This window comes from Triplophysa rosa, unplaced genomic scaffold (genome assembly GCF_024868665.1).
Source record: "Triplophysa rosa unplaced genomic scaffold, Trosa_1v2 scaffold375_ERROPOS116118+, whole genome shotgun sequence".
In the NCBI taxonomy this organism is placed as follows: domain Eukaryota; kingdom Metazoa; phylum Chordata; class Actinopteri; order Cypriniformes; family Nemacheilidae; genus Triplophysa; species Triplophysa rosa.
In genome coordinates this window covers 14,275-37,237 of record NW_026634379.1, presented here as the reverse complement: position 1 = coordinate 37,237, position 22,963 = coordinate 14,275, and the positions used below count along the sequence as shown (strand labels likewise).

The 22,963-nt window shown below is 39.1% G+C and overlaps 3 protein-coding genes across 10 annotated transcripts in view; 1 reads left to right on the top strand and 2 right to left on the bottom strand.

Moving 5' to 3' along the window:
* The window catches only part of erg (ETS transcription factor ERG), a 31,067-nt gene extending 24,698 nt beyond the window's left edge, over positions 1-6,369 (top strand). For 5 of the 7 annotated variants that reach the window (XM_057328131.1, XM_057328137.1, XM_057328138.1 and 2 more), the window contains 9 exons: positions 535-734; positions 3,574-3,710; positions 3,800-4,003; positions 4,407-4,487; positions 4,621-4,692; positions 4,941-5,000; positions 5,446-5,502; positions 5,627-5,674; positions 5,870-6,369. In XM_057328131.1, coding sequence (XP_057184114.1) covers positions 535-734; positions 3,574-3,710; positions 3,800-4,003; positions 4,407-4,487; positions 4,621-4,692; positions 4,941-5,000; positions 5,446-5,502; positions 5,627-5,674; positions 5,870-6,366 — 1,356 coding nt within the window. In that variant the 3' untranslated portion in view covers positions 6,367-6,369. The remainder of the gene's footprint in view (positions 1-534; positions 735-3,573; positions 3,711-3,799; positions 4,004-4,406; positions 4,488-4,620; positions 4,693-4,940; positions 5,001-5,445; positions 5,503-5,626; positions 5,675-5,869) is intronic. The other 2 variants (XM_057328134.1, XM_057328135.1) reach the window with 1 other exon arrangement.
* A 1,136-nt stretch (positions 6,370-7,505) lies between these two features.
* Positions 7,506-10,133, bottom strand: kcnj15 (potassium inwardly rectifying channel subfamily J member 15). 2 transcript variants are annotated; one of them, XM_057328140.1, is made up of 2 exons: positions 9,874-10,133; positions 7,506-8,703 (listed from the first exon to the last, which is right to left on the bottom strand). In XM_057328140.1, the coding sequence occupies exon 2, from the start codon at positions 8,671-8,673 to the stop codon at positions 7,636-7,638; it is 1,038 nt and encodes a 345-aa protein (XP_057184123.1). In that variant the 5' UTR covers positions 8,674-8,703; positions 9,874-10,133; the 3' UTR covers positions 7,506-7,635. The 2 variants fall into 2 exon arrangements, with proteins under 2 accessions (XP_057184123.1, XP_057184122.1); XM_057328139.1 differs by having other exon boundaries at positions 7,508-8,684; positions 9,874-10,121.
* A 2,643-nt stretch (positions 10,134-12,776) lies between these two features.
* Positions 12,777-14,545, bottom strand: LOC130550627 (uncharacterized). The gene is made up of 3 exons (XM_057328141.1): positions 14,131-14,545; positions 13,758-13,903; positions 12,777-13,052 (listed from the first exon to the last, which is right to left on the bottom strand). Exons 1-3 carry the CDS (start codon positions 14,342-14,344, stop codon positions 12,777-12,779), a joined length of 636 nt encoding a protein of 211 aa, XP_057184124.1. The 5' UTR covers positions 14,345-14,545.
* Between the last annotated feature and the right edge of the window lie 8,418 nt (positions 14,546-22,963).

Here is a 22,963-nt window from a genome sequence, read left to right as displayed (position 1 = left end):
TCTCTCTCTCTCTCTCTCTCTGTCTCTCTCTCTCTCTCTCTCTCTCTCTCTCTCTCTCTCTCTCTCTCTCTCTCTCTCTCTCTCTCTCTCTCTCTCTCTCTCTCTCTCTCTCTCTCTCTCTCTCTCTCTCTCTCTCTCTGTCTCTCTCTCTCTCTGTGTCTCTCTGTCTCTCTCTCTCTGTGTCTCTCTGTCTCTGTCTCTCTCTCTCTCATTCTCTCTCAGTGTGTGTGAGTTATGTTTGATGTCATTGTTTTCCATCAGCTGTCAGGAGAATGTTCAGCATTAAAACACAGAGATTTATTCTTCTGTTTGTCTTGTGTACGCTCCTCTCAGTTACATCTGCACATTTATCAGTTCCCACATCATTTCCTTTTCCTCCCGCACCGTATTTCTGTTACTCTCAACACTGATTATTAGGCTATTATTATTGACGTATTTATCAGGTGTTCGTTTAAAACATTCCTTTAGAAGAGTAACGTGTGTGTGTGTGTGTGTGTGTGTGTGTGTGTGTGTGTGTGTGTGTGTGTCCTGTAGGAGGCGCTGTCAGTGGTGAGTGAGGATCAGTCTTTATATGAGTGCACATACAGAGAGTCTGAAGGTAAGACGGAGATGACGGCGTCCAGTGAATTCATCAGTCCAAGAGTTCAGCGGCAGGATTGGTCAGCTCCGCCCACTGGACGTGTCACGGTGAAGATGGAGTACGGTGCAGGAGCGGCGCAGGTGAACGGCTCCAGGTGAGTCACATCACATCATAACATCAGCACACAAATTCTCAAAATGAAGTGCTGTTGTGTGCGAGTCAGTCTTGACACACACACACGATGCACTAATGTCAGACAAACACAAATTGTCACAATGCATTGTATTGTCACTGTGCTGTATTTAATTATTTGATATTTTATATTTAATGCACATATTCAGATGTGTCGGAATACCTCTGGGGTCAGACAGGTTTGATTCTTCAGCACATGTGGCAGTATGGCGGCTGTCCACCATCAAACATGTGTTGAATTCTGCAGTGATTTATTTCAGATAGAGATGTGTTGGAGAGATTCACACTGTCACTTCTCTCCAAACACACATTTAGAGAAAATATCTCAAGTTGACTCATTAAGGTTCATTTTAGTTCAGGCAATATCAGCTTTTCAGTTACAACCTTCATGATTTCTTCTGTTAAAACAAATATATAAATAATGCTGTCACACTAATTCATATATACAGTGGCTTGCAAAAGTATTCATCCCCCTTCATTTTATTCACACGCTGCTGCCTTATCTTAAACTACTTTAAATGATTGTTTTTTTACATTAATCTACACTCCATGCACAATAATGACAAAACAAAAAACTGATTTTTGACAGCTTTGCAAATTCATTAAAAATAAAAACAAAAAAAAATACATTGCATAAGTATTCATACCCTCAACTCAGAAAATGGTTAAAGTGCCTTTACAGACTCAAATCTTTTTGGGTATGATGTGAAAAGCTTTACACATCTGCATTTGGCAATTTTCTGTCATTCTTCTCCTCAGATCCTCTCAAACTCTGTCAGGTTGGATGGAGATCATCAGTAGACAGACATTTTCAGGTTTCTACAGAGATGTTCAGTTGGGTTCAAGCACTAGCTGGGCCACTCAAGGACATAGACAGAGTTGTCCATAAGCCACTCTTGCATTGTTTCAGTTGTGTGCTTAGGATCATTGTCATGTTGGAGAATGAACCTTCTGCCCTGTCCGAGGTTCTGAATGTTCTGGGCTAGGTTTTCATGATCATTATCTCCGTATTTTGTGTACAGTCCCTGAAGCTGAAAAACACCCCCACATCATGATGCTGTTTCCACTACACTTTACTGTTAAGACGGTATTGTACAGGTGTTGAGCAGTGCTTGTTTTTCTCCAGACATGATGCATGAATCTGAGATTCATCAGACCAGAATATCTTGTTTCTGACAGTTTGAAAGATTCGTTGAAGTATGTTTTTGCATATTTCAAGTTTCCATGTGTCTTCACTGAGCAAAGGCTTGAGTCTGGCCACTGAGCCATAAAGCCCAGATTGGTGGAGTGTTGCAGTGATGTTTGTCCTTCTGTAAGTTTCTCCCATCTCCATATATGATCATGGAGCTCAACCAGAGTAATCATCAGCTTCTTGGTCACCGCTCTAACCAAGACCCTTCTCCATCGATGGCTCAGTTTGGACAGGAGGTCAGCTCAAGTAAGAGATCTGGTGGTTCCAAACCTCTTTCACTGAGGATAAATGGAGGCTACATGCTTCTGTGAACCTTCAATACAGCAGATTGTTTTCAGAAGTCTTCCCCAGATCTGTGCCTTGATACAATCCTGTCTCAGAGCTCTACTGGCAGTTCTTTTGACCTCATGTCTTGGTTTTTACTTTGATACACATTTTCAGCTGTTGCACCCTTTATAGAGGGGTATGTGCCGCTCCAAATCATACTTATTCAATTGAATTTGGCACAGGTTAACTCCACTCGAAGTGTATAAACATCAACAAGCAAAACTAATGCTTCTGAGATACATTTCAAGTGTCCCAGAAAAGGGTATGAATACTTATGCAATGTACTTATTTTTGTTTTTTATTTTTAATGAATTTGCAAAGCTGTCAAAAATCAGTTTTTTGTTTTGTCATTATTGTGCATGGAGTGTAGATTAATGTAAAAAATAATCATTTAAAGTAGTTTAAGATAAGGCAGCAGCATAACAAAATGTGAATAAAATGAAGGGGGATGAATACTTTTGCAAGCCACTGTAATTTTGTGTTGTTTTGTCAATGAATCTAAATGAAAAGAGACAGAGAGTAACCATGTAAAATGACTGACCCGCTGATTTATTTACAAAATGGTTATATGTGAAATATTAAGATAACAGCAATAATCACAGATATTAACATCAGTGTAGTGTGACAGAAGTCTCTGTAATAAAACAAATATGATAAAGTCTGAAATGCTCTTAAAAACCCCAACATGAGAGAGATTTCACATCAAGAAAACCCCAGAAACCTGCGTAACAAGTTTAAGATGTAGATGTTGTGTTGAGTACACGTGTGCCAGACTCTCACATCTGTGTCCTCTCGACTGACTTCAGAAATGAACTTGACGTGTGTGTTGTGTGTGTTTTAAATGAAATGATTTACTGTCGGATCTCACTGTTACACAACATGAAATATTGATTCAAGTGAAGAATAAAGAGTGAAATATAACGTTTAGATATTTAATTGAAGAATATCTGTCCTATAGTGTTGTGTGTGTGAAACCACAGGGACTCACAGATGATGTGTGTGTGTGCGTGTGAGCGTGTGTGTGTGTGCGCGTGTGTGTGTGGGAAGGGTAAACCCTACGGTATGGGGACATTGTTTGGTCCCCATGAGGAAACAAGCTTATAAATCATACAGAATGAACTTTTGTGTAAATGTAAAAGAGCAGACAGTTGTGTGTGATTGTTAGGGTTAGGGAATATGATATACAGTTTGTACAGTATAAAAACCATTGCGTCTATGGAATGTCCCCATAAAACATGGAAACCCAACGTGTGTGTACATGTGTGTGTGTGTGTGTGTGCAGAAGTTCTGCAGATTGTAATGTAGGTAAAGGAAAAGTCTCTTCTGGTGCAAATGTTCCAGTGACCTTCAATAACTACATGGAGGACAAACATGTGCCACCCATGAGCACCAATGAACGCAGAGTTATTATACCTGCAGGTAACACACACACACACTGTAACCAGTCCATCTGTCATGTAAAGTCAGATCAATCTGCAGGATTCAGGTGATCATGTGTGTGCGTGCAGATCCCAGCGTGTGGTCCACAGATCACGTGCAGCAGTGGTTGGATTGGGCCGTGAAGGAATATTCTCTTCCAGACGTGAACGTGTGTCTGTTTCACAGCGTTGATGGGAAGCAGTTGTGTAAGATGAGCAGAGAGGAGCTTCAGCATCTCACCGGCATCTACACGGCTGATGTTCTTCTCTCTCACCTGCACTACCTCAGAGAGAGTGAGTGACGGCCAATCAGCACGCAGCGCCAGCACCGACTCATTCTTACCTCCCTTCTCTGTCATTCTCCGTCATTTCTCACTACAAGGTTTTGTTTGCATCATTTTTGAGCTACATACCGCTGTCAAAATAACATCCACTGACCTCTGAACTCTCATTCATAACATCATCTGACATTTACATCATTCATGTACATGAATCATTCATAACACAATTGGGTACAAAAATCACAAAGTCACTTTATCTTTCTTTCTTCTGTTGACATTGTTGACATGATTGTCATTGTATTACAGACATTAACAATCTAATGAGAATCAAAGGAACACACACACTGTGTGTCTGTCTGTCTGCTCATGGAAGAGTGAGTTTGATCAGTTTTGTCACTGGATGTTTTCTTTCTCAGCTCCTCTTCCTCACTTGACCTCAGATGATGTTGACAAAGCCTTGCAAAACTCTCCACGGTTAATGCATGCGCGCAATACAGGTAAGCAGCCACGCCCCCTGCTGCTCTGCCCCGCCCCTCACAGCTTACACACAGGCGCGCACTCACTCTCTCTGACTGATGCTGAGCTGTATAACACTCTTACATCACATGTCGTGTGTGTGTTCGTCTTCAGGAGGAGCGAGTTTTATTTTCCCAAACGTCTCCATTTATCCGTCAGACGCTCCCAGATGTCAAAGCAGAGCAGGTCAGACAGCAGACGTTTAGAGAAAAACACATTTGAAATGTTTATGACTCTTGGATTCATTTAGACATTATTTCTGTAATCACACACACACACACACACACACACACACACACACACACACACACACACGCACACACACACACACACACAGTACATATTGCACACACTCACACCCTCTAGTGGACACTCAGTGAGCTGTACATTCAGTGTTTTATAAATCATCATCATGCTGTGCTCTTATCTCACAGACTTCAGTTATGATGCTGTCCGCCGCTCTGTGTGGCCCCAAATACTATCTGCATCTAAAGGTTAGCCTCACACGCACGCACGCACACACACCATGTGTTGGTGTGCATTCAGGTTTAGGTCCCCATTGGGATATAAAAACATGAAACATGAACACACACACACACTGACACACACACACACACACACACACATATGCATGCACGCACACACTGACACATGCAGACACACACACACACATACGTACGCACACACTGACACACGCAGACACACACACACACATACGTACGCACACACTGACACACACACATATGCACGCACACACTGACACACACACACACATGCACGCACACACTGACATACACACGTATGCATGTACACACTGACACGCACACACTGACACACACACACACACACACACACACACACACACACACACACACACACACACACACACACACACAGTTATAGTGTAATCTGCTCATTGTGTGCTTTGTATTTGTTCAGTTTCTCAGAGTTCTGCTGCTGCTATGACCAAAGCTGAAGAGCACAGAGGCCAGCTAGGTCAGACACACACACACACACACACACACACACACGCACACACACACACACACACACACAACTGAAACATCTCACACAATATTTCTGAGTTTGTATAAACACTTGTTGTGTCATGTGTCTGTAGATCTGTATCAGATTTTTGGACCCACTAGCAGCAGATTGGCCAATCCAGGTAACAACCAGCAGCACAACAAACAAAAAACTAAACTAAACTACATAACACTTATTTGATAAGAATGTTTTTGAAATGATTGACTTTCAGTCAATAAGAGTTAAGACTAGAAGTAAAGACTTTTAGTAGTGTTTAAAAAGCATCTGAAACACTAAATCTAAATAAAGAATGAGTCTTTAAATGTGTGTGTGTCAGGTTCTGGTCAGATCCAGTTGTGGCAGTTCCTCCTGGAGCTTCTGTCCGACAGCTCAAACTCGTCCTGCATCACATGGGAGGGCACCAACGGAGAGTTTAAGATGACCGACCCGGACGAGGTGGCCCGCCGCTGGGGCGCGAGGAAAAGCAAACCCAACATGAACTATGACAAGTTGAGTCGAGCTCTGCGCTACTACTACGACAAAAACATCATGACCAAGGTGCATGGCAAACGCTACGCTTACAAGTTTGACTTCCACAGCATCGCGCAGGCCCTGCAGCCCCACCGTCCGGAGTCGCCTGTCTATAAATACCCGGCGGATCTGCCCTACATCAGCTCATACCACCCTCAGAAGATCAACTTCATGTCTCCTCAGACGATGCCCGTCGCCTCCTCCGCTGTCTTTGCCGCCCCGAGCCCTTACTGGATCTCCCCCACGCCGGGCATATACCCCACCCCCCGCCACCCCCCCGCACACATGGGCTCCTACTACTAAACGTTAGACATAATGCGTTCCTTCCCAAATTTTAGGGGCGGTTTCCTGGCCAGGGTTTAAAAGAAATGTCAAACCAACCTGACACAAAGCCTAAAATATATCAGTGTCATTGATGACACCAGTAATGCTTCTTGTGAGGCATATTTGTAAAAACTACTTACTCGTCCTGTCTTAATCTAAGAGAAACAGAAAAACTGCAGCGATGAAGCTCATAGTGTCACACAGTTGACCAGTAAACAGGATTCTGAATGAAGGTCTGACAGACTGAGGTGAAAGACAACAATATAACGTGTGTACAAAAGGCTAATAATTACCAGAGGAAACGCTTAAATGCATGACCAGTTACTGAATAATCTATATGTTTAATGCATTAAACTGACTTATTTTACTAAACACAGAGAGAGAGAGAGAGAGAGAGAGAGAGAGATGTGTGAGGTGAGACAGTCAGTGAATATGAGAATGACTTTTATATCTATCAGTATTATGTTGTGTGTAAAACGGGATTTCTGCGTCTTTCTTTTGTTCTGTAGATAAACTGGAAGTGTCGTTTTTTAAGACTTCTAATCTTTAAAGATGGAGGTTGATTTTTATAAATCAGTGCCTTACAGAAAACAGCGTCCATGAATACCTGATTGTGTTATTATTAATAATAATATTATGTTTTGAGTCGCGAACGCTGTGCGTTTGTTAGAGTAAACAATTCTGTTTTATATTTCTTTTCTATAACAGATATATAACTTAAACATTTCCGAGTTGATCTCAGCCGGCCAAAGACATTTGATAGAAGATGAAGTGAAGTGTGGTCATGGTCTTTGAATGAAGCTCTATATTGTTTACATGTGTTGATACAGTATGGTCTCCGTTCAGAGAGAATCTGATGCTCTGAGACATCATATACTCCAAATAAATTATATGGTTTTCTACTGAATCATTATAATAAAAAAATATTTTCAAAGACTGGTTCTTCTGGCTTTGTGTCACCCAACACTCGTATTGTTTCATTCCTAAACTGAGAGCAGCGGCAGTTTGTTGCCCCAACACGTACGCACACGTGTGTATGTTCAGAGCGTTCTTCTGTGTTTCCACAACACGGTCTGAAGTGATTTCATGTCTTTCTTTCTTTCTCTGCAGTGAGAAACACAAATGTAACTCGTGTATTTATTGAAGGAGAAACACATGAAATGACACAACAGAGTAGAAGTTGATTTTTAGGTACTGAAGATCTTCAGAGTAACTCATGAATTCTGCCAAAGCATTTATCACAGAATATTATTCAGTTGATCTGAGATCAGCTTCAGAATGTCGTCTGTATTCCTCCTCCAGCTGAAGTTTCTCGGTGTCGTCCAGGAGCGCCGGCGGCTCGCCGCACCTCTGGACTTCATCGAAGAAGCTTAAGTCGGCGACCAGCTTCCCGGCGGGTGTGTTGAAGAGCACGGCTTTGAACTCGTACCCCCACAGGATCTCCTGCGGCACGTAGGACGTTCGGCTCTGACAGGTGGCGGCGGTGGACTCCATGGTTCCGTTCAGAGTGACCAGCAGCTCAAACTGACACGTGGGCAGGTCGTCGGCCGTGAGAGCGGCCAGCGGGCTTCTGGCGTCCAGCACGTGACAGAAGGTGAGAGGCATGAGAAGAAAGGGGCATTCGTCGCTGGAGTCCAGGTGAAAGTCTAAGGCGGCCTGACGGATGAGGGTCTTCTCGCCCTCTCGGGTGACATAGGGCGACAGCAGTTTGCCCGAGAGCTGACACTGAATCAACAGGCTTTTCCTCATGTTGGCAACTCGCACCATCAGACACCGTTTCCCCTGACGCTCGCACACCACCGCCGACCGGCTGAACTTTATGCTCTCCGCGCGCTTCTTAGGCCGCGCCAGCTTGGCCAAAAAGGCGCCGGTCACGAAGATCTCCGCCAGTCCTGTGACGACCAGCTGAACCACCAGCGCCAGTATGGCGAGCGGACATTCCTCTGACACGTGACGGAAGCCGTAGCCGATGGTGGTCTGGGTCTCCAGAGAAAACAAATAGGCGCCCGTCAGCGTCTCCACATTCATCACGCACGCCGTGTGATTGGACGACGGGTCCGCGGCGAAGTCGCCGTTCCTCAGGCCGATGAGGTAGAAGACGAGTCCGAAGGTGAACCACGTCATGACAAAAGTGGAGGCGAACAGGGTGATCTTATAGCGCCATTTCATGTCCACCACGGTGGTCCAGATGTCGTGTAAGAAGAGCTTTATCATGCCCTCCACGTTGTCGATCTTTACGTTATTGTGGCCGTCTTTGGACACCACTCGGCGTATTTCACCGCTCATGATTCCTAACACTGGAAAACAGAGCCACGGCTGTCATGAGAAATCAAACATGTCATCAGAAGGTTTTGACTGTGAGTGTTTGACCTTCACTCTCTTCACTCTCAAGTTAATCTAAAGTCTTGAGTTGTAAATTAACAGAAGCACCTCTCAATGTCACAAACATGTTAGAAACATACACTCTAAAAAGGGATTAGTTGTCTCAACAACCATATTGTATTTTGTTCAGTAGCTTCTACTTAAAAATATACACATTTATAACTTTTTTTACTTAATTCAATTCAATTTTATTGATATAGCGCTTTTTACAATGTGCATTGTTCCAAAGCAGCTTTACAGGAGAAAATAAGAAAAACACAAAAAAGGTCAAACACAGCACAGCGCATGGTGTTTATAGAACAATCAAGATTATTCTAGTAAATAATATCTAATAAATGCAGTCTCCCGGTGGTTTATTTAGGATATTATGCATTAAGTGAATGCTTGGCTGAAAAGATGTGTCTTTAATCTAGATTTAAATTGGGAGAGTGTGTCTGACCCTGGAATAGTATTTAGTTATTCTAGGTGTTATCAGAAGTCTGGAGACTTAACTTAAAATCCTTTGTTTATGCAACACAAAAATAACAATGACAAGAAAAGCTCAAACGTATAAAGATGCATAAAGTGAATAGAAACATTTGAGTTTTGCAAACTGCAGTTAAAATTAAGTAAACCTAACATACATTTCCAGTGCAATGAACTTAATATTATCAGTACAAATGCTGGTAGGAATACCCACGATCCCTAGCGCCTAAAAAGTTGGATTATTCATGCTTTTTTTAAATAATAAGAACTTTTGGGGCATTTATTAATAAGATGTATAACGAAATGTAAGATGTATTGAGTATTACTGATGTTGTTTTGTTTTCTGTGAAGTTATCGCTCAGGTGATTGGTGTTTGCTTTGGTTAGCATAGACCCTGTTCTACCCATCGTATTTCTTACCACACTTGTGTGCTTCTGTGGAAAATCATTCAATCACTGACATCAAATCAGTCATCAATTATTTCAATACTATTAGTTATGTTACAATCATATACTTCACTATGCTATATGAACATTAGTTTACTTAAAAACTATGATGCACAAATGTTGCACACATATTTGAAGTAAAGTCAACACAGTGTACAGTAAAGATCTTTAGCTGTAAATATTCCAGACTTACGTTGCTCTGTCCGTCTGTGTGCTGTAATGTGTCTCAGTGAGGCGTCTGTGTTCTCGATCTTCTATTGTCTCGGTATTACGCGCTCTACGGTCTCCACACAATCACGCTGAAGTAAAATTACAGGACCTGTTGTGCTGGTTCCCTCACAAACTCCTCCTCCTGTCTGGAGCTTTCTTACTTCTCATTTCTCAAACACTCGGACGTTCACTTACTTCAGAATATACAGGCAGTTTTCTAATTCACAAATGCTTCGTTTCAGACGTTGCATCTGAAAGCCACAGACAGAATCATCACAACAAAATCTTGTGTTGTGTTACTGACACTGAACCAAAGGAGCCTGAAGTGAAGAGATTCGATTGATTCACAGGGGTCTTATTTTCAGTGTGATTTTGTATGAATAACAAACAAATGAAGTGTCTCCAGACGTCTGGTTCTGACCTTGAGGTCACATGACACAGTCTGAGTCTGTTATTAACAGCAACAGGAAGTAGCTGTGATCATGATCTGGACGGGGTCACTCTGTCTGGAGTTTCAGCGGTTCTGACGCCGGTCACCCATGTGGAAATAATAATGAAAGTTCCTGGTTTGTGTTCAGTTAATGAATAATATTACAGGAATGTTTTATGATGTGGAAAATCCACAAGAGAAGAGGAGGAACAAACAAACAAACACACACACATCGTGCATCAGATCTCCTTCAAATCTCTCAGACCATTTCAAACTCTTTCATTGTACTAGACCCATATAAAAAAAACCTGTATGTTTCATATACAGCAACCATATATCTTCCTTACTTAAATCAAGTCAGAATTACCTACTGTGTTTTATGTATGTCCAATACATGTCCTTTACAAAATCAGACTGATTATGGCCACTTTCGTACTAAAAAGCACACATACAACCTGCAGTTTTTTTGGGGGTCATATATAATGCTGTAAAAAGTCTTATATGAGTTTTGCATGACAACAGTATGCAAGGGTATAGGATTTTGGTAAAAAAGCATAATATTTATATACAAATCATTTAGAGTTCTTATAATCAATCATATACAAGACAAATTAAATTAATATAGGATTCATGTACTTTTTGTGTTATTTGTTTATATGTATTTCATACAAATTTAATGTTTTTAATAGGGAAATGGTGCCTGCTCTTCGAGCTTCATATGTTTCTACCTTATTCCTCATATTATAGTAATAATATTACTATATCTCTACATATAATTATCATACATGATTCAGTCAAAATTACAATGCCTCTGCACATACTAATCATACATGATTTCAGTCAATGACTTACACAAATTTGCAATGGGAACAGTTTTATTCCAACAAAGTGATATACAATCAAATTATACTCAATTTGTGTAATTCAGAATTTCAACTTGATAGCAGAACTGAACTTTGCATAGGAAAAAACAACAACAACTAAATACCTTCAACATGGTAATTTTCATCATTAATCAAAGAGCATTAAGGTTTCTGGATGTTTTTGTGTTTTCTTCTTCCCTCGAATTTCAGTAAGTTTGGCATTGATTGCTGCACCAATGCTGGAGGGCACCACATGAGGCCACTTTTGCAACGTTGCTCCTATGAGACAAAAGGCAAAAAATTGCTGTTGATAGGAAGCAAGATGACTGACAGTCAACATCAAAACATCATGTTAGACAAATCAACATCCACATGGTCTAATGTTTAGGGATCTGGGCTTCCAACTGTAACCCCAGAAAGTTGTTAATTTCATAAGGATTGCCACTATTGTGGCCCTGAGCAAGAAAATGTATCTAAATTTACTCCCGGTGGATCACTTTGTTTATAATATTAGTTATAATTATAGCTGCAGTTACTTGGTCAAGAACACCAAAGGCACAAAAAATGTGAACATCATTTATGTGTTTTTAAGCTGTTAAAAAAACATTGAGAAAAGCTTTTAAACCACAATTAAAGTGCTTTTAAGTTCTGACCAATAGGTGGGCTGTGGTCAAATTAACATGAGGGACTCAAAATATGGTCCTAACGATACATACTGAGTTTCATAACAAAACACATATATTTGGTGAAGATACAGCCTCAAATCCACACTGGCAAGCTCTATATGTGTGTTAAATTTCATAACATTCCTATGGTTCTATGGGCCCCTAACAATAATAATAAATAATACCACACAATGCAACATTATAATATGGATCAAATATACTTTACACAATTAGAATACTCTGAACAGATTTGAAACTTACTGTAGATGGCATCCACTTTCGTTTTGTCAAGAGCCTGCCGTTGCAGCCCAGAATCTCTGGATGTTCCTCGAAGATTGCTTACAAGGAGCACATCAATTGGGAACACTGCCGTTATGAGTGTTCTCACAAAACTGGAGGCGGAGTTCGCATTCTGGGCCACAGCCCAAGCCAGTCTGTCAACGAATACATTAGATCCATGAGAAATTTCCACCTGTTTTTAGGAAGAGTAGGAAAATAAAATTATTATGTGTGTTGCCAATGGCTAATGATTTCCAAATGCATTGAAAAGTGCAGTCTTAATTTGATTAGATGAACTAGTATGGTACTTGTTCTGTGGATGTTGCTTTCGGTGGAGAGGGCTCTGTAATACTCAAACCCTTTCCACCTTCCAAGTCAGAGCTGACTAACGAAGTTGATGAACACTGAGACTTCAGGGCCATCTTCACATCATTAATCAGATTTGGTAGCTCTAGCAACAACAAAAAAAATTAAACACATACATATTTAGGTACCTGCCCAACTAACCAAATATACAGGTTTCTTGTCATATACTTGATAATAATGCAATAATAATGCAACAAAAAATTTGTATAATTACCAATTGTTAAAAACTTGTCTCAATTTTACATACCAAGTTAAATATAAGTATTGACAAAAAAAAGTAGTTCTACAATAATTTAAAAGTCTGAATTGCAAAGACGGTAGAAAAAATGTAAACCACAACAGTTTGATAGCTTACAACACAAGTAAAATAACTGTAATACATGCCTCTAATGAGCATTGTTCTTAATTTTTTGTTGTCATTTCTCAATCTTTCATTTTCCTCCTCCATTTCTCTCAGCCTCTTCTGAGTCTCTGTCGAGGATGTAGCTTGATACTTATCTACAATCATTTGTGCAACATTTTTCTGTGGTTTGGGAATCATTGTCCTTTTCCTTTGGGTCTGTCAAGGAAACAAGAGATGAAAGTGATAATGCACTTATTATGTACTATAAATGTAAACAGACTGACATAAAATGACTGTACAGTATAGGATGTTACATGAGGGGGAAGGGAGGGTGAAAGATCTCAAAGGACATGCCATACAATTTTGGACAGTCAGGTGAAAAAACAAGCAGGTTACTTTGTTTTCTTGCCTTGTACACTTCCCTTGCAAAACCTTTTGAATTATATTAATATGTTAATATCAATAGATCGTTTTAAAAATACCAGCGATTTTTTTTTTTAATCTACAGATATTTAAAAAGTGTCATTATGTCACTCAGTACATAAAAGTACTCCAAAATAAAAAAATCTGTCATCATTTACTCTGTATGGTTTTCTTTCTTCTGCAAAACACAAGAGAATATATTTTCAAGAATGTTGATAACAGAAAACTGTTGGTCCCCTTTGGCTTGCATTGGTTTTGAGTCCATACAATAACAGTGAAAGGGGACCAATGTTTTTTTTCCGAAATCAACATTCTTCAAAATATCTTCTTTTGTGTTCTGCAGAAGAAAGAATACAGTCATACAGGTTTGAAATGTCAAGAGAATGAGTAAATTATGACAAAACGTTAATTTTGGGGGTTAACTACTCCTTTAAGTTAATGCTGTGTGAATACAAGCATGAAATTCATTCAGTGACAGTGGAATACAAATAGTCTTACCGGTGTATTGTCAACATCAGTTTCATCAGAATCTGTATATCTTGGTGGAGGGACTGAGGCCCTTTTCTTAGACAGTGGTTCATCCCTTTCATCAGACTCCAACCGCAGGAATTCCTTAATCTTAGCACTAGTATGAAATCGATTGTCTGAAAAGCAGTTAAAAGTAGGAGAAGATATATGATTAAAGCACTTAACAGTAATGTAAATAATATTTTAAATGTAGTGCACTTCTTTGTTGTACATATTATCGTGCAACTGTAGTTACACAACTTCCATAACAGCTTCACACATCACACTACTTCACACATCACACTAGCTTCACATTTCTTACTGGACGTGACATTGTAAAAATGCATTAGATAGGTCTACTTACTGCTCACAAACTTGATAGAGGCAGTGTACACTGGCCAGCCATGTTTAGGCTTCCTTCCTTTCTGCCATTCCACAGTGGCTGAATAGTCAGTTTGCGGGTATCCTTCGTCATCTATCTTCCTGTCATCATATTTACGTATAGCATCGGTCTTCACCTCGCTATACATCCCAGCATCCTCTCCACTGACCCACTGAACCACTGCAAACTTACTCATCACACCTAGGGGAGTAAAAGAGTATGGCTTTAGGTCAATTTGTGTGATTTAGTTCACATTTTGGTGTCTGTCTGACTGTAGTGCCATGTGCATCATTTTTGCTTTGTAATAACTAGACACAGTAATAGTGCTAGACACACACAGTCTCACACAGACATAACGTTACAGGTATTTTTTGGGGCAGCTAGCTGCATGCAAGTTAGCTGCCAAGCTTGTGGAAGACCATTGATTAGTGACGAACATGAAGCAACAGTTTAGTGCCTCATGTAGCCCTATAATATTCTAAAAATAAAAGCCAACATATTGGCTATATTTATTATAAATATATACATTTATACTCAATTAGTTAATAATACCAATTAACTTACCAAATACAAAAAAACGTTTTTGATTCTGGTTCTGATTATTTAGAGCTCCATAATACAATAAACATAACACATAGAAATATAGGCTAGTGCATTGTTGTAAATAAATAAAACACCCTGCTACAACATTGTTGCGCCGCATGCTGACAGCACGACGCGAAGTACAGCCTCTCATTACCGCTTACATAACATAAGCTAAAAATACATTAATCCAACGTAATTTAAATACAAGAATCAAGGGTTCGAAAGTTAAATACTGCAACTGTTATCTGGCTAGCATTAACAGAACAAACACACTTATGAATTGCTAAATGCACAAACTTGAATCAACACCGTTGCCTGAACAATCATACAAGTGGAAATTCGCTTTACCTTAGGTTTCTGGTGATGTTACTGAAGAGATCCACGTTTAAGCAATCTGTCAGCGTTACCGAAGAATTGTTGAAAAGCAACGTCCCGTTTTACCGCTCTTCTGTCCCAATGAGCCAGTGATCTGCGATTTCATTGGATCCCGCGAAGCAATTCAAACATCAGCCAATCAGCGTATTTTATATTTGTTTTCATGTACTTAACGTTTTTCACTTGCCTAAATGTTGGTACTGTATGTGTTGTTCAGAAAATAGACTACTTTTAAAATACGAAGAACACATGCCGAAACGAAAGTTATATTGCTTTCACAATTGCCAAGGAGAAGAAAGAAAGATTCCTCAACGTACTCAGACCAGGTGGAAAAAAAGGTAAAGTGAAATGTTATTTTATTCGTCAGATTGTATAAATTATTTGATATGTATATAAATATATATGTATGTAGGCATGCATGTGTATATATATGTATATATGAAGAGTTTGGTTCCAAAATTAGATAAATCCGTTTTTAAAAAAAATTGTTTAAAAAGTTTATTTTTTGTCATGTTTTTTTGTGTTTTATTGTGTTAGTTAGCGGTATTTTTTAGAGTTATTATGGCTTAAATCAAAAGAAACCAAATGCAGTTTGATTAATATTAACTGGAATGCACAATTAAAAAAACTTGATTTTTGAACATTATTAGTTATCTCATTTAGGAACCAAACTCTTCATATATATATATATATATATATATATATATATAAGCTGTCTCTTATAATTTCATAATTTCAAGTTGTTTCTGACCTGTACAGGAAAATCGAAAAATATCTACATGAATTGGAAGGGGATCATTTCCCAAATGCAACTAATGAAGTAAGTTCTAAGTCAGAAAATAAATCTGACATTTACAAAGGAATAGTGAGGTTACATAATGTGGGGACATTGTAAATGTCCCCACATTATGTGATGTGATGTGATAAAACAGTTTTTCTTTTAATTTTTTAGGCACAATTCAAAAATAAACTTTTGAAAGGAAATAAAACTTTATCCACCTTTAAAGGGACTATTCTGTATAGACTGTATAGACTAGAATGTTTATTTACTTTTGACCTGTTTTAGGATGATGTTTCACGCTCACCAAAGAGGACTAAAGTATCCACCCCCACAGATAAAGGCCTCCAGGTAAAGTTAATATGACTGTTGATATAGAACTATAGTATGTTGTTTTTTTATTTCTCATAATGCTGTTTCCCTCTTTTAGGACAATATACTATTACAACCAGAGACCACTAGCGAGTCCATAGAAAAACAGGTAAAACATTTTTAAGTGGGCATGGTAGCATTATGTGCCATATGTGATGCTGTTGCACGACCTTTACTGCAAAATTTTAAACAGTTTAATGGAGAGTATGGGTGTGGACACTGTCTTCATCCAGGGGTTCAAGGTAGTTACTGGACAATTACTGTGCTTAATTTGTCAGTGAGACATTTGCATACTGAGGATTACCAAAGACTATTCTTTTGAATTTGATGTATTGCCTTCTTTTAAACTTAGGCACGCCTCCCTGAAAGGAAAGAACAGTCACAATCACCAGACACTAATGTAAGATTTCTTTCTTTAAAAAAGAAATAACTCTAAATACTTAATTCTGTATTTCTTAACATTCTCTTTCACATTTATTAGTTATTTTTGTCCCCACATCCAGGTCAATATCCTGCTGAGGACACAGCAACCTATATCTGAAGAAATACAGGTAAACATGGCCTATTTCCATTTTATTTTGTTTCTATATGTTTTGATTGCTATATTTGCTATCGATAGTTTACATTATATAAGTACTGTTCTTTTCAGGATGACAGCCCTGTGTCAAATTCACCAGAGACTGCAGAAGAAGGGACCTCATCAGAAGTACAGGTAAATACAAAAGCTACCTCATATGTAAATCAGGAATGTTGTATGTAATTTTGGTTAATATGGTGTTACGTACATGTGTATAACAATTGTCTCTAAATGTGTAAAGATAACTGAGTTTGACATCAGATGCTTAAATCAGTACAAAGCATAATGTATTGTTGATAAGTTTAAAAGAGGAATATCAAAATTTAACACATTTTTTAGTACACACTTAGCTTATGATCACTCAAATTTCGATTCTTTCTTATTTGTTACAGAATACCAACCAATCAAACCATGTCTCTTCAGGTCCCTCAAATTACCATGTCACAGATACCAGTTGGCTCAACATCCTTGCATTTTCCCTGAAGCACAATGTAACAGGTGCTTTAATGGAGGACCTGCTGAAGCTGTTAAGGCTATGTTGTGGTGATGCCGCAAGCATCCCACGTAGCAAGTACATGCTAGAGAAGGCATTTGAAGCTTTCGTAGACAAATCAGAATACCATCATTATTGTGGTGTTTGCAACTCTTACATTGGCCTTTCAGTGTCAAAGGACAGTGAATTGAAATGTCAGATTTGCTCATCAACCCAAACTGTGAGACAAAGTTTAGAGTTGGGTCAATTTTTTATTTGTATGCCTTTGAGAGATCAACTTACAGTTCTTTTGGAAAACGAACCTATTACAAATATTTGCAATGACCAAAGCAGAGGTGGAATAACAGATGTTTATGATGGGAAGTTATATAAATATCTGAAATCAGTTGACGATTCTTTCTTATCACTGTCATTTAATTGTGACGGAGTGCCTGTTTTCAAGTCTTCTAAATTCAGCATCTGGCCCTTACTATGCTCTGTGAATGAAGTACCCCCAGAGGAAAGAGATAAAAATGTCTTGCTATGTGCCCTGTGGTTTGGGTCATCTAAACCATTAATGACTACCTTCCTCAAACCTTTTGTGGAAGAATGTAAAAGTCTTAGACAAACAGGTCTTCAGTGGCAGGATCCCGTAGATCACTCAATCAAAACGGTGAAGGTCTATGCATTATGTGCCATATGTGATGCTGTTGCACGACCTTTACTGCAAAATTTTAAACAGTTTAATGGAGAGTATGGGTGTGGGCACTGTCTTCATCCAGGTGTTCAAGTGAGAAAAGGCAAAGGGACTGTGCGAGTGTATCCTTGTTTGAAGGAGATGCCAGACCTCAGAGATCATGACACAACTGTGCAAATAGGTGAAATTGCCAAAAATAATGAAAATACTATTTTGGGCATAAAAGGGCCTTCTCCAATTGTTGACTTGCCCAATTTTGTCTTGATTAATGGCATGGTCCCTGATTATATGCATTGTGTGTTGCTAGGGGTTTGCCGGCAAATAGCCAGTTTATGGTTTGATTCCAAAAGCTACAGTAAACCATGGTATATTGGTTTGAATACTGCAAGAGTGGATGGAAATCTTTTAGCAATCAAGCCTCCAAGCAGTTTTTCCAGAATCCCACGGTCTATTGTTGAGCGAAAGTTTTGGAAAGCTCACGAATGGCAAAACTGGCTTTTATATTACAGTTTGCCGGTCCTGAAAGGGATACTTCCAAACAAGTATCTTTGCCACTGGGCTTTACTTGTGGAGGGTGTGAGCATTTTGCTAGGTTCAGACATTGGCCAAGAGGATATTGACCATGCTCATCAGGCTCTAGAGCTTTATGTTAAATCAGTTCAGTCTTTGTATGGTGAAGATCAGATGACCTACAATGTGCATTCAATCCTGCATTTGACTAAGAGTGTTGAGAATTTAGGTCCTCTCTGGGCCCAGTCTGCTTTCATGTTTGAGAGCTATAATGGCTACTTGCTCAAGCAAGTTAAAAGCAGTAATGCAGTGCCTCAGCAGATTTGCAAAAGAGTAGCTTGGTCTCGAGCATTGCCACGCATAGCTAAGGTCTGCTCATCTAATGATGTCTCACCTGAAATGAAATCATTCTACACAGAAATGACCTCCAGTAAACATCATGTAAGGAACTATGCTAAATATGACAGGGTGACTGCACTTGGAGTGCCAAAGATTAGGCCGGTGTCTGAAAATGATGTGAATGCATTGCATGCATTTTTAGATTTACCCGGGACCTCTGTTGGCAGGTACTATAAAATAATAGTTGTCAATGGAGAGGTCATTCATAGCCAAACATACACAAAGACAAAGAAAAGGAACAACTCTGTTGTGATATTGAAAGATGGGAGTATTTTCAAGGTTTCATACTTTCTCTGCGTCAGTGATGATGAACATCACTTATACGCAATTGGTAAATTTGGAAATTGTACAGTGCAGAAGCTGGTTCGAGGATGTACTGTCAAAATTTCACTGACCTTTATGAGGACTGTTCATTTTCCTACAGGATTTGAAAGAGCAGTTGACAGCAATGACATTGTGAGACCGTGTATTTACATTAATTGTGAACAGTGTGGGCCAGTTGTTTGTGAACAAATTTGAGTCAAATATGTTTCTACAACAGGAATCTTATATGTTAAAACCGAGGTGTTGAAAGTTGGCTTGAATATATTCAAAAAAAATTATGTTTTACTTTGCTGGTGGTGATAAGCACAAAAATCACTTGACATTTTGGAAGGTTTTATGTCTGTAGGTTAAGTATAGAACTGTCTATATACTAAACTTCTGAGATAATGTTTAGAGAAATTATCAAAATTAAAAATGAAATCTGGTGATGTAGTATTTGGAAGGAAAATCTTGATATATAAAATATCCAGCTGTATCTTAAATACAGCTCAAATAAATAATTGTGTAATTAAATGTGTGTTTTTGTGTGTGGTTTACATAAATAATGTGTTTTATCCAAGGTTGAAAATCTATGATTGTACATTATATGACTCTGATTGACAATAGGCTTAGGACTCCACTTAATAAGAGCAAAGGCATGAGGGAAATACAGCATTATACTAATAGAGGATATGCATTGATGTCACTTTCCCAGTGAACATGTCGGGACACGCCCTGGCACACTCTCCCCTGGGTGGCAAAACACCCAGCAAAATGGCTGAGGAGAATAGGAGAAACAAAGAAACCAGTGGCCTATATCACGAAGCTGGTTTGGGTTTTCAGTTCACGTGTAGTTTGAGCATACTCCCGAGTTTTCAGGCTCAAGAAGGTGGATTGGTTTTGAGCATGGTGATTTAGGCTACACGGTTAACCTGCTCCGGAGCAGGTTTTATTCTAGGTTAGAGATCGCAAAAAAAAACTGGACCAATCAGCTGTGAGAAAGTGGCGTATATCTGATGCAGTGAGCCACCCCCCTCGTATCTCTCGCTCCAAATAAAAAAAAGTTTAAAGTGGTAAGATTTTAGAGGGAAAATCTTTTGCTGCTAAGTGTTTATTTGTATTGTATATTTAAATTTATTGATTATAATTTAAAACACGTTCATATAACTCTTATGTGAGTTGATAATTAATTGAGTACATATACAGTAAATGAACATACTTTCCAGAAGGCCAACAATTCACTAAAAATGTTTTTTTATTGGTCTTATGAAGTATTCTAATTTGTTGAGATAGTGAATTGGTGGGTTTTTGTGAAATGTGAGCCAAAATCATCACAATTAAAAGAACCAAAGACTTAAACTACTTCAGTCTGTGTGCATTGAATTTATTTAATACACGACTTTCACAATTTGAGTTAAATTACTGAAATAAATGATCTTTTCCACGACATTCTAATTTATTGAGATGCACCTGTATGTGTTATACATGTCTTTAAAATATGGTGGACATTCATATTAACTTAGCATTATTTCCCTATGTTTTTACATTATAAAAAAACTATAGGGCTTAAATTGTATGTAGGACATATATGACATGTATGATTGCAATACATTAATGTCATGCAATTTGTATATGTGGTTCTTATCACATGTATGTCCCTTACAATATTCTGTTGGAACATATAAAAGTCACATGTGTTTTTAATAAAACTTTTTCATATGGGAACACACATCCCTGACATTCCATTTATTCATTAAAATGAATGCTGTTTATTTTTAGCTACATTCTTTATTTGAGATATAGAATCGTTTCCGTCTTTGAGCTCCTTCTATTGAATTATCACAACAGTCATTCATTACTGTGTTGACAGATTATGGTGTTGACACAATAAGCAAATGAGTTTGCACTCACACAATGCAGGAGCTGTTGTTCTTCTGGTGTTGCCACAAACTAACAAGAGCAGGTTTAAATGAGAGGAAATATCTCAAATATTCTTTACAATTTTCATAACAGAGTTGAGTTCATGATTGTAAAAAATATGAGCACAAATATTTAAAATTATTAAAAACTCATAGCTGGTTAGCAATATCAGGATATAATAAAAATGTGGGGTGGGAGAAAAAATGGATTCACATATGAATATGCACATCTGCTAGCGATTCGAATCGATTCACACATTTTTTTAAACGTTACTAAATATAATAACGTGACGTCTTTGGAACAAATAAGGCGGAAGTCAACTGCAAGAGCGGTCCAGCACCCGGACCATTTACAGAGGCACATCTCACGCGCAAACACAGCGGAGAATACATGAGCAGTAGAGATAGAGAGAAAACCAAATACATTCAGCCCTGTAGGACTACACTGCAAGATAAATGAAATACATTTTTAGGTCTTTCTCTGCATCTGCTCTGTGCAGTGAGTGAGAGGAAGGGAGAAACAGTGCATTCAATTTACTATACCCAGTTGACTTGTCAGTAAGTGCAAAATAGCCTTTCCCAAAACCTGTCACTTTTCAGACTTAAGAAGTAAGAACATACTTCTGTAAATATGCATTTGTCAGCCAGACGGACGCGCAGAGTGCTCTGCGCGGGACTAATGCACTAATATTGGTAAAATAACCGCTCTTTTAATGTATGTGTATGTGGTCAGCATACGATTTTGATTTTGTCATACGATGTGGCAATGCATGGAAGTGACCATTTAACAAACAGCACTAATGAGTCGTGTTTAATTACTATTAGCCTATGTACTTGTTTTAATGTCTGACAGCAGAATACGTCAATGAGAATGGCTTTACTGCACTCAATTGTATGTTGCGCAATATTTTACAGTTCTAAGAGTAGAAGCCAAAGTACCAACTAGTGATGTGTCGTTCTTGAACGATTCGTTCATTTTGAACAAATCTTTACTGTGACTCGGGAAGAACGAGTCGTCTCGGGAAGTGATTCGTTCAGCCGCGCATGCGCAACATTCTATGGGTCCTGTACTGGAATTAGTAAATTAACTAATTTCTCTGTCCAAAGCTGTCACGTCACGTGACAAAAGAACGAACGACGAACGTTCGTTCGAACCCGAAGACTCGGGAGGTGAACTAATCAATTCTCTTTCCGGCTCTGACTGCATTGGTTAAGCGTACGGGCTGTCACGTGATGAACGAACGACTCAAACCCGAAGACTCGGGAGGTGAACTAATCAATTCTCTTTCCGGCTCAGACTGCATTGGTTAAGCGTACGGGCTGTCACGTGATGAACGAACGACTCAAACCCGAAGACTCGGGAGGTGAACTACTCAATTCTCTTTCCGGCTCAGACTGCATTGGTTTAGCTTACGAAGCTGTCACGTCGTGAACGAACGAACACACACACACACACACACACACACACACACACACACACACACACACCACCACACCCACGCACGCACACACACACACACACACACACAACACACACACACACACACACACTACACACACACACACACGCTCAGTGAGAGCACACATTTAGGATAAAGGAGAGAGAAGCACAGGTCAAATATAACAGACTATAAATTCCTATATGCAATATTAATTAAGTAAAACTTTAAGATTCTAAAGCAGCCCCCCCGGTCAGGCAGATAGTGCAAAAACAGTATGCAAACGGTGGCGAGGAACCCAAAACTCTAATCGAGAAAAAAAACCTCAGGAGAACCCAGGCCCAACCAGGGGATTCCAGTTCCCCTCTGGCAAAAGCTGCTGCCTCTGC